The following is a 12,579-nucleotide window of genomic DNA, read 5'->3' as shown; positions in this document are numbered from 1 at the left end:
TATTATTATTAATTATGTTGTTTAGATTATTATTATTAATCATTTTGTTTATATTATTATTATTAATGTTGTTTATATTGTTATTATTAATGTTGTTTAGATTATTATTATTATTATTATTATTATTATTAACGTTGTTTAGATTATTTTTTTAAATGTTGTTTATATTAATATTATTATTCATGTTGTTGTTTATAAAAGAAATAAAATAATCCCCCTGATGAAGCACTGGATCACTTTTTCTAAGCCTCAACAAAGTCAGCGTAACTTAAACCTTGTCCCACCCCTTTCTTGGTCAGCCAGCCAATAGGATCACGGTGCGACCTCCCTGTTCATCTATTTAGGATCAGAGAGGGGGATAAAGTTTCCAAAATCACTAGGAGAAAAGTTCCTGCGGGACTAGAAGTGGTGCAGAGCTTCAGTGTGGAGGTTTGAGAGCACTTCAGACTAGACTTGAGGAGTTTAGAAGCACACACGCACTTTGAAGAGGACGCCTGATCTTTACCATCAACCCTTGAACACATTCATGCTCCTGTAGTCAGTTTGGACGGATTTACTCTTCCAAGACGGATTCGAAGACGGAGAGCGCGTTTCTTCCTTTGCTTTTCTTTAAGCGAGAAATGGAGGAGAGTTCGAGCTGCCCGGTGTCTCCGGTGGACAGTCTGAGCGACGAGGAGCTGGACCGACACCAGCACCACCAGCAACCGCAGAAGCGCCTGGGCAGAAAGAGGAGACCCAGCAAGAAGTGGAGTGAGGAGGAAAGTGGCAGTAGAAGTGGCAGTGCCAGTCCCGCCTCGGTGAAACGAAACAAGAAGACCAGTCCGAACCGGGCTCAGTCCTACGAGGAGCTGCAGAACCAGCGGGTACTGGCCAACGTGCGGGAGCGCCAGAGGACTCAGTCTCTCAACGATGCTTTCGCCTCCCTGCGCAAGATCATCCCCACCCTGCCCTCGGACAAGCTGAGCAAGATCCAGACTCTTAAACTGGCATCCCGATATATCGATTTCCTCTATCAGGTGCTGCAGAGCGACGAAATGGACAACAAGATGTCCAGCTGCAGCTACGTGGCCCATGAGAGACTCAGTTATGCCTTCTCGGTGTGGAGGATGGAGGGAGCATGGTCCATGTCCACCTCGCACTAGCGATGGGCACGTTTGCCAGCTATACACCAATGCCACACGGGTGGGTATATGCACTAGAAAACAAAGGTTTTTGTCATTTAGTTTATTCATTTAGTCTCACAACCTGCTTCAGTTTTTATGAACTCTTGGCAGTGGTAGCTCAGCGGTTAAGATTCAGGACTAGTAGTTGGAAGGTTGCCGGTTCAAGCTGCCAGGTTGCCACCTTGAGCCCTTGAGAAAGGCCCTCAATTGCTTGCAATGTATGTGGTCACAATTTTAAGTCGCTTTGGTTAGTGGATTTTGCACCACTAACGTTTTAGAATTCCTCTACTAACATGACAGGCTGAACCAGCTCTTTTTAGATACTGTTTTTGTCTATTTCCTCTTGTATAGCCAAAATCACAGGTTTTATTTTCAGTTTTTATATCGACACCCTTTCCTTTGGAAAATAACATAAGACAAGGTAAATAACGTGCAAATAGCTGCTATTTTATAGCCAAATGTATGGTTAAAATAGTTTCAGAAATAAAAATATGAGATAAAACAGCCCAATAAATATTCTTCTAAATAAAGCATTGAATTTTCTTGGATTCTAAATAAAAAAGCAACAAATAAAAGCTGTTTAACAAAACAACAGTTACGGTACAAATAATAAAATGCCCTGAGATGAATTGGCGCACTGTCCAGATTTGATTTCTGGGTAGCTCAGAACCCACTGCGACCCTCCCCAGAATAAAGCTGTTACTTAAATTAGCAAATCCATGATTTATTTATTAAAAAAAAAAAAAAAAGTTACGTGTAATTTTCCATACACTTTATACCATTATTAATATAACGCATTTTTACTTGTTTCTGTGTTCAGCTAAAACTGGTCTGTCAGGAAAAAGTAAATAATAAATTATTAAACAATCAAACAAACTTTAAATATTAGCCTAACAAGGTGAAGTTTAATTTAATTTGTGTATATCAAATGTTTTACGTTTTACATTAAAATTGTGCTTTTTACTTTAACATTTTATTATACTTAAATATTTGCGTAACAGCCATGCGTAAACTAGTCAGTCAAACATAAATAATAAACTGCTGTAGGTTTATATTTTATATTCTTAATTTGGCACGTTTAAAAAGTGCAGAACTAAATACTAAACACTTCAGTCTGAAACAGAATGTATGTACTATGATGTAGACCTAAAAAGAAATCGCAACCCAAGTGCATAAACAATCAATCAGAGTACAGCCAATTTTTACATTTTTTGTTAAATAAGTAAAATGTGTGGGGGTTTTGTTGGTATTTTGTTAATGCAGGTAAAAACGAAAGATAAATCTTAATTTACTTGGCAATAAAAAAGCAAGGTGATAAAAATGTGCAAGTGATTTTACATTGTCGGAAAAAACTCCGCAATAATAACAGTAATAATAAAAGTAATAATAATAATACAGTTTTATAATTGTTGAGCTAGATTGTTAGATTACAATCGATTATAACTGCTTACAGTACTAGGATTACAGTGCAGTGATCTATATGTCTGTTTTGGTTCATGTCTATTTCATAAATAGCTTCACAAACACATTATTTGTTTGTAATCGTGATAAAAGAAAATCACTGGCTGTTTGTTCCTCCTTAAAGCAAGAAAATATATTAATATAAAATGACAAAGGAAATCGGTTTAATTTACACTGCATCACATTAGTGAATATAACTCCTACATGAAACAATGCTGTTATTTTATTCGTAATGTAAATATGAAATAATTAAATACAATAATAACTTACATGTAGATGCGGAAAGATGAAGATGCTTCTGCAAACTCTCTTCAACAGCGCCTTGCAAAGTCAAGCCACAACAACACGAATAATAATAATAATAATAATAATAATACAGTGTGTTTGTTACTCCTAAACTCAATAAGCAATAAGCACATTCTCCTTGTGTCCGTGTGGGTTTCGTGCAGGTACTTCAGTTAACTGCTACCACTCAAAAGCATGCAGAAGGTAGATCGGCTGCTCTAAATTGTCCCTTGTATGTACAGTAAGTGGCTCTTGACGCCAATTGATTAAATGAATGAGTGATGTTATGCTTATAGCTTTGATGATTGAACATTAAGCACTGTACATTTCCATCTATACATCTATTTAATGTAGATAGATAGATAGATAGATAGATAGATAGATAGATAGATAGATAGATAGATAGATAGATAGATAGATAGATAGATAGATCACTTTATTAATCCCGAATGGAAAGTCAAGCATTACAGCAGCAACAGTAGATAATAAATATAATGCAGTGCAGTAAATATGCACAGATGTGCAATGTAGGTTCAGATCATGCTTCATGAGTGTGTCCTGATAGTTATTTTATATAACATGCAGGTATAAATAAACAGATATAGTTCTGACATAAATAAAGCAGAAACATGCATGAATGAGCTGAATTTTATCCTGATGTATGGGTGATAATGATTAGCTCATGGAGATGTTGTGTATGTTGTGTATGCTGCATGTGTATGTTATGTTATATGTTATATCTCTAAATTCATGGCTCGGAAGAGGGAACAGGTGTACAGGTTAAATTTTCCAAACCAAAATGATTGCATATTCCACCAGGATGTTATTTTGGAGTGATGTAATGTTATGGCATGGTTCGAGCAGCTTATGTGGAGTGTACAGAAGTTTTTCCTGTTCACCATGTGCTCCCACTTACAGTCAGTTCACTCATTAATGACTTCCCATCCGACACGGTCCACTATGACTGTGCTGACTAGTCTGTAATAAATCACGGTTTAGTTTTCTAGTACTGGTGATAATAAAGGGTGGTGCAACAGTCTGTTATGTTAGACCAACGCTGATGAGATCTGGGTTCGAATCTCAGCGGTGCTATCGGCCGGACCAGCGTCTACACATACTAGATGGGATGGTGATCGAAGCCCTATGATAAATTGAAACCCTGTCCAAGATGTTCCTGCATTGTTTTAGAATTTCTCAGTGGAACCAAACCCGAAAATAAATAAATAAATAAATAAGCATAATTTAGGCTGCAGTACTTGCAACTAACTAAACCTTCTAAAGAGAGGCTTTATTTTCTCTTGCTTTAAGCACTGACCAAAGTTGTATTTTACTATTTAATATAGTAAATATATAAAATATAAAAGAATATATTTTATAATCTCTCTAAAGCTGATTTGTTAAACATTTCTATTATAAAACGAATTCATTGGACGTTGTGGTTTGTTAGTAACCGTATTTTCTCTTCATTTCTCTTTTCCAGACTGTTTACTTCCACTAATTTTGAAGATACCAGAGGATTTATTGAAGAACAGTGAAGTTTAAAGCCATGGTTTAAAAAAACTCCATGTGTGTTACACATGCACGGACTGGAAGTGCTAATGAAGCCCAGAGCAACCAGAAAACCAGTGAAACCAGAGCAACTTTCCTTCACGATCTGATGGGAGAATAAAACAGAGACGCACATTTGACATTTAACCATTTCCACATTTCTACAACAGGCTTTACGTCCTGATTTTGATCATAATAGAACTATATTTCTTTTTTTAAACCTTGAAATAGAAGAGTTTATATATAGATGTATATTGAAATCTCGATCATGTAAATAATGCAACCTGTGAGTCTGGTCAGATCTTAAGGAGACCAAAGCGATCATTTCCTGCATGGATTTTTTCTTTTTCATTTTAATTTTCTACCAGCCTTTTAGTTTCTGGTTTTTTTTTTACTTGTTTAATTTTTTTCAACAGAACAGTTTGTGATCTATGCAACAAAACTCATTTCCCGTCCATTATATTGTGCTTATTTATTAAAACGTATTTTTGAACAACACAGTTGATCTGTGGACTGTATTAGAACTATACACGTTAGTTTAGAGTTCATTCATGTTTTGTGTCTTTTATGTGTTTAATTGTGGGTTTAAGTGCATTTATAGTTGAAATATTTCGTGTTAGGATTTATGTTTATGCACAGAATATGTAAAATAAAATGCACATCAGTTTAGAAAAACGACGCAGTTTCTGCAAAACAGAAAATCGTGCAACAGTAACGAGTGTAAAACTTTATATCCTCTTTTATAAGTGCTTATTTTTAATCTACCCGAAGCGGACACACAAGAATTTACGATCAGTCCTTTAAAAATGAAACCCCAAGCATGCAAACCCAAGTATAATAGTTTACAGTTGATTTTGTGAGATTAGGATCAGTCTGATGTAAACAGGACCTGCTGTTATTGTGCTGAATAAATGTTGTGTGCAGTGCAGAACTAATGATCAGCCACACTGACACACTGAGATCTTTATCTGCTCGGTGTAAAACACTGTTCCTTTATAGTGATCTTTATTTAGGACTGCTGAATCTATTTTAAACCACTTTTAAACAAGGCAGCAACATTCGTTCACTACTATAAAACAAGGATTCATGTCTCAATAGAATATAAAATACTGGGTGCAGATCCGGATTTGATTAACATGATTTACCTTCCACAGCAAAAAGAAGATAATGTTAAACAGAGTAAAGTAACATCGAAATCGAAATAGGACGAAATCATTGCACGAAGTCATTTCACAATTAATAATAACAGTGAATCAAAATGCTATATTTTAGAAAGAGGATTACATTCTAAACAGGATAAATTGTCATGTAATAATCTAGATTATGATGTAATATAATTTTATATAGTTTTATTTCTCAGACAAAATAGAAACAGAAAGAAATACAGAAAGAAGAATAAACAAATACAAAGATAAAAACTAAAACTGAAACAGGGAAATGAGTTTCATAGAATTTCACACCACAGTTTGGTTAATGGAGTTTTATGTTTTATAACAGTTTTATGTCTCATTTAAAAAGAATAAAAAGAGTCATAACCAAGAAGGAAGGAAGAAAGAAAGAAGGGAAGAAAGAAGAAAAGACAGAAAGAAGGAAGGAAATAAAGAAAGAGAGAAAGAGAGAGAGAAAGAAGGAAGGAAGGAAGGAAAGACAGACAGACAGACAGACAGACAGACAGAAAGAAAGAAAGAAAGAAAGAAAGAAAGAAAGAAAGAAAGAAAGAAAGAAAGAGGAAAGTTTAGGAAAAAATAACTAAAAGTAAAGAAATGTGAAATATGTTGGGAGGAACGACCCTGTGGGAATGAAGATCTCAGTTTGTGTAACCGAGACAGTAACAGCGTGCTGGTTTAGAATAAAAATATAAACCCAGGTGTGTGTGTGTGTGTGTGTGAACTGCATATAAAAAGACATCAGTAAAGAATGTGTGTGTGTGCTACGTCTCAGTCTGTGGCGCACAACGTACAGTCTCATTATCTCAGCACTCAGCTATAAGAGATCGAGGGCCCCGGGGCCACACTTTCAGTGCTCGGCTTGCTGAGGCCAGATGGTTCCCGTAAAAAATCAGACAGAAAAAGCAGCAAAATTTTAATTCACAGTAAAGTGGATGAAGTGGAGCTTTACGCTACGTGTGCATTAAACAGGATTTCATGCTGGCTCAGTGTGGGGGCTGCCAGCCTAAAAGAGCTTTTATTTGCTTTTTTCTTAAATAACAGGGACCTTGTTACTTATTTGCTCTTTGTAATAAAAATTAAGGCTTAAGGCGTTCAATACATGCTGGTTTCTAAGTCAGGCTGAGTAAGAATTGCTTAAATTAATTGCATTGCTGATTTGGATCACTTACATTTACATTTTTGGCATTTTGCAGACACTTTTATCCAAAGCGACTTACAGTACTGTGACAGTTTTACAATCTAAGCAATTGAGGGTTAAGGGCCTTGCTTAAGGGCCCAACAGTTGCAACCTGTCAGTGGTGGGGCTTGAACCGGCAACCTTCTAATTACTAGTCCAGTACCTTAACCACTAGGCTACAGCTGCCCCTAGGTTTGGTAATAATGCTAATAATTAATAGTTGATTCTTATTTTAAGGTTTAGTGAGCACACATTGAGACTCCACACTGCTTTCTGCTTAGTCCTAGTCTTGGTACAAGTGCAGTGGCCTAATTTTATACTAAAACCATGACATCTGTGTCACCTCTTTCTGTCCCTGTGCTGCACAGAACATGTGCCGAGCCCAAACACCAGCCAAACATTCCTGAAGCTCGGAATTTCGTATCCGGTGCTCTGATCTCAGACCGAGTTTGGCCTGGGATTTGGGGATTATAGCCTTTATTCTGACTGAGGATCAGAATGACTTCAGTCGGAGTCGCTCCAATGTGCGGTTTCTGGAATTCTGGCCACTCTAGGAAGGATTCTAAGTTTAAAGAATGACTGGGTGTGTGACGATAGACCGAATTTCTGCATAAATTACCGTGGAAATAGAAGGACGAGACTCACATAAATGATATTTTTAATACCCAGACGTTCTATGCTGACTTTATAAAGCAGGGCACCTCTACAACCCATGTCTAGAATCTTCTTATAGTGTAGTGTATCCTTGTGGTTAAGGTACAGTACTGGTAATCAAAAGGTCACCGGTTCAAGCCCCACCACTGCCAGGTTGCTGCTGTTGGGCCCTTGAGCAAGGCCCTTACACCTCAATTGCTCATACTGTGTAGTGTAAGTTGCTTTGAATAAAGGCATCTGATAAATGCTGAACATGTAAATGTAGTGTTATTGGGAAACCTTGACACTTGTAAAAGCTGTTAGCTCAAGGGTTCACATACTTTTTCCACATGAAATATTTTGGCCTTTAAGGTCTTAATTTACTTGTTAGGATTTAATTGACTCCTTAAATGGTCTAATAATTATCATCAGAAATTCCAGATCATAATTAATGATCTACTTGAACTCTAGAGGCTATTCAAAGCAACCGGTCAGGGGCCCAAACATTTGCTCTCATTATCTGCAGATTCACATGATATTCAGAAGTCAGGCAGAAGTAGACTGGTGGCACGGCAGGCTCAAGTCTACAAAAAATTCTAGAAGTATTTTGACTAGTAGAGCATTTTCGGTTGCTCCTGTATTTTTGGGATCCCCACAGTGGATCATTCTGGTCCACATACCTGATTTGGCACAGCTTTCCACCAAATGCCTATCTGTTGCAACCCTACTTATTTGATCCAGGTTTGGGACTGGATAGCACCAAGTGTACTACCTAATGGCTTGGCTGTTCATCCATCTCCTTCCTCATAGGAGGACATAGCCAATCATGTCTGTGTGGGCACCTGAGCCAAACGGCTGATAGCACAGCTGGGATTCAAACCTTGGATCTTAGCGTTAGAGGGTTGGCATGTTTAACCACTGCACCACATCACCATCGGCACTCCAGTGGTGCAACGGTAAAGTATGGTAGCCGACTATTGCTGAGATCTGGGGATCCAGGGTTCGAATCCAAGTCAGGTGTCTGCATGGACATGACTGGCTAATGTCTGTGTCCATTGGGGGGTGCATCTGTTTTTTATTTAATGCCAGGTCTAAGTCCAGATAGAAATAGGAGGGTTGTGTCAGGAAGGGCATCCGTGTAAAAAATGACTGTGCCAAGCGACTCCTAAAAATACATGAACTGGCCCGGACCAGCAGCAAAAAGAGACCCTGTCCAACCTTCCCTCCCTCAAACATGGCCAACTGTGTTTGTGTGGACACTTAGCAAGGCTTTGGCTCTGCTGAGATTCGAACTTAAAAGTTTAAACACTCTGCATTTGCCTGACGGTGCATAAGGCTGCTGCCACCCAGGGTTTTTCTTAGCCCTATTTAGGGTGGAACGGTGGCTCGGTGGCTCGGTGGGTAGCACTGTCACCTCACAGCAAGAAGGTCCTGGGTTTGATTCCCAGGTGAAGTGTTTCGGGTCCTTTCTGTGTGCAGTTTGCATGTTCTTCCCGTGTCTGTGTTGGTTTCCTCCGGGAGCTCCGGTTTCCTGCCACAGTCCAAGTGAATGCAAGTGTGTAAAACATGATGTTAAAATCCTAATTAATAAATAAATATTGACTCTTTTTACAACAGACTTTTTACTTACAGGCTGTAACACATGGCATTGTTGCCCAGACGTCTATATTTTACGCCTATCACTCCTAAACGCATCTAAGTGACCTTAACGTCCAGTATTTGTTTACTGCCGCAGCTGACAGAGAGGTCAGGAGTCACCGCTGAACTGAACGCCGTCTGGGACCGACCGAGAGTCGCTCTAGCGTGATGGTGTTTTAAACTTCGGCAGTTCATGGTAGCGGCCTCAGGAAGCAGGTGTTCCAGCAGACAGAGGCGGCTTTTGTTTAAACGGATTTAGCACGGATCTCTAAAGAAAGGAGAGAAAATCACCTGCAGTGTCTCGGAGCTCAAAGCTTCAGACCCACGGCAGGGTGAAGAGTACATCATGAGGGATTCGGGGTGTGGAGGTCTGGAGATAATCCAGGAAAAAGCAGACCTGAGGTCTTCTGTGTGAGCGCTGATGTTAGATCTGTCAAGAACTGAACGGCCTGTCAAAGTCGAATAAACCTATTTACATTTATTTATTTATATGTGCAGGATAGAGATGATCGGATCAGCGCTCTTGATCTTTTATCACAGGGTAAACTCCACACAGAAAGGACCCGGACCGCCCCACCTGGGGATCGAACCCAGGACCTTCTTGCTGTGAAGTGACAATGTTACCCACTTAGCCACCGTGCTAGCCACTAAGCCCCCCCCCCCAGCAGAGGTCAAAACTACTTCGGACAAGCCAATCCTTGTCCGTGTAGGTGCCCGGCCTGCTGGTAGCAAAGCTGAGATTCAAACTTGCGAGCTTGAGATACCAGCTCTTTTGTGTTAACGTGTTTTGTACCTGGAATTGTTGATTAAAATAAACTGCTGTTTGCAGTGGTGTAACAGTTAAAAAGAAGTGCTGATACCTGCTGAACTATAAGCTGTACACACACACACACACACACACATAAAACTTTCCCTTTTATTAGCACAGAGGTCACTCCAGGTCACTTGTGGTCAGGCTACTGGGGAACTGTCTCACTCTCCATCTTACACAAACACAAACTGACACATAAGGAAACGAACTATCATTCAATCTGGTGACAAACGCAAGAAATGATTCCCTCAACTCACAGCCGACTTCCGGGTTTAATAGCCAACTATTTAGTTGTATATAATGTGTATATAATTATAAGTAAGCCACGCCCTTTTGTACAGCATCGGTGCCCAACCTTAAAAATACTGTTTCCACTTATCAGGTAAAAATTTTTTATGTTAAAAAAGACAATAAAAGAGACAATAAAAAGTAAATGCCCTGTGTTTGTGCACTGTGTCTGTTCTGCACTTCTTGTTGTGGACAGGCCGGTAGCACTGAATGCATTACTGTGCAGGTTTCTATGTGCTAATGCGTTCCTGATGTGGAGTCGTTAGGATAAAACCGAGTCTCTTTTATAAGGTTAGTCAGGTTTGGGAAGGGGGGACTGAGCCAGCCGTGAGGACGGGGCCCGAAATGAAAATAGCTCTGAGGGGGTCGAGCTTTTTCCTCACTGGCTGTTTCATCTCATACAGCAGGAAGGTGGCAGGTCACCTGTATAATGTGGGCTCGCACAACGGAAAGAAATCGACGCAGCTTTCATTTGTGTGTGTTTTCACCAGGTGTACAAGCAGCTAATGTGAAAAATATGTCGGGGATCGCCCGAGGGATTATTCTACCCCCGTCCAGAAAAAAAGGGGTCTGCTAAACTTTCATTAACGTACACAGCGGGAGCAGAGCAGACAGTGAGAAGCTTTATCCCAAACCTGATTATTTACTTTACGAACGTGAAGCGCACACATACTGCGAATACTGCGATCGCATTTTTACTGTCGACCTCCAGCACTGCACCCCGGTCCACCGGCGGAGTCTCACCTCAGAACCCGCAGCGATGGGTCAGCGAGCAAATATGCTGCGCTCGTGCCTCTCCAGCATGGTGCTGCTCTCTAGACTAAACACACAGCAAGACAAGAAAACGCAGCCCAGCTTTATAAACATGGACGGTCAGTCCACATCACGGCATGATCCACAGAGCCGTCTGGAATATCGGAGTATCATTAAACCAAAGAGAAAATCACCAACAACCCCTAGCAGACAAAATCAGCTGCTAGTCTGCTGGGTGGGAAAATACGGGACTAAAAAGTGGGCGGGGGACTCTCCATGTGCAAGACTGGACTCATGCGCCAATCCATTCTCCAACGGGCGAATAAGAAGGGGTCGGTGGACGGAGCACACGCCGAAGGAGAATGTACCCTCGTCTGACAAAATCAGGGTCTCCAGCAGCGGAAGAGGAACCGGCTATGATAAACTGGGAGAAAAATGCAGAAATAAAATAGTAAAAAATCAATTTATCCACAGTAACTTGAAAATGGTCTCAGTGATGCTAAGCAGAAACACTGGGCACAAAAAAACACCCCTGAAAGGGTATGGCATAACATTATAACCACTGACAGGTGAAGTGAATGACACTGATTATCTCTTCATCACGGCACCTGTTAGTGGGGGGGATATATTAGGCAGCGAGTGAACATTTTATCCTCAAAGTTGATGTTAGAAGCAGGAAAAATGGGCGAGCGTGAGGATCTGAGGGCCGAATTGTGATGGCTAGATGACTGGGTCAGAGCATCTCCAAAACTGCAGCTCTTGTGGGGTGTGTCCCGGTCTGCAGTGGTCAGTATCTATCAAAAGTGGTCCAAGAAAGTAACAGTGGTAAACCGGCGACAGGGTCATGGGCGGCCAAGGCTCATTGATGGCCCATGTGGTCCGATCCAACAGACGAGCTACTGTAGCTCAAACTGCTGAAGAAGTTCATGCTTGTTCTAATAAAAAGGTGTCATACTCCAGGCCTCGACGGGTCAGGGCTGTTTTGGCAGCAAAAGGGGGGCCAACACAATATTAGGAAGGTGGTCATAATCTTATGCCTAATCGGAAAGCAACCTGATCACCTGCAAATGCTTTCAGAAGCTATCTAAGAGTCTTTGGAACATTCTCAGCTTGTTGTTCATGCAGACCATGTTCACGATCTTTTCAGAGACTGTAAAGTAAATAACAAAAGCTTTAAGGTGCCATTTCTTAATGACGAGAGGCTCGGGTAGGTTCTGAGATCTGTCCAAATTTGTACAGACACTTCAATACTATTTAATGTAACATAAAAATAAAATAAATTAGGTTATATTTTGATGCGTACATGTACACAGAATATTTTTTGCAATCGTTTGTTAGAAAGCTTGTGTTCACCCACCCAACTCACCATTATAAACTCAACTAAATCTATAATTTGGTCAGGGGAGCCCAAACATTTGAGTGATGCGTATCTTTATTAAAGGTTTTTCCTCTCTCCCTGACACGACATGTTTGCGTTATCGTAATCCCGACCTATAATTCGGCGCAGCGGCCCTCCCACCAATCAGCACCACAATTAAAACCTACAGCTTCGCACTACGGTTAGCAGAGATGCTCTGAGAGGAGGTTTGTACGGGAAGCGGTAATGACAGACTGACGGCCTCCCCGAAGATGAGCAGAAGAAAAAAAAGAAAA

At 40.2% G+C, this 12,579-nt stretch overlaps 1 protein-coding gene across 1 annotated transcript; it reads left to right on the top strand.

The window, feature by feature from the left end:
• Positions 1-447: 447 nt before the first annotated feature.
• Positions 448-4,919, top strand: twist2. Its single transcript, XM_063005987.1, has 2 exons — positions 448-1,182; positions 4,390-4,919. The coding sequence occupies exon 1, from the start codon at positions 621-623 to the stop codon at positions 1,140-1,142; it is 522 nt and encodes a 173-aa protein (XP_062862057.1). The 5' UTR covers positions 448-620; the 3' UTR covers positions 1,143-1,182; positions 4,390-4,919.
• The last annotated feature ends 7,660 nt before the right edge of the window (positions 4,920-12,579 follow it).

Source organism: Trichomycterus rosablanca, chromosome 12 (genome assembly GCF_030014385.1).
Source record: "Trichomycterus rosablanca isolate fTriRos1 chromosome 12, fTriRos1.hap1, whole genome shotgun sequence".
NCBI lineage: Eukaryota > Metazoa > Chordata > Actinopteri > Siluriformes > Trichomycteridae > Trichomycterus > Trichomycterus rosablanca.
This window is presented reverse-complemented; position numbering and strand designations above follow the sequence as displayed.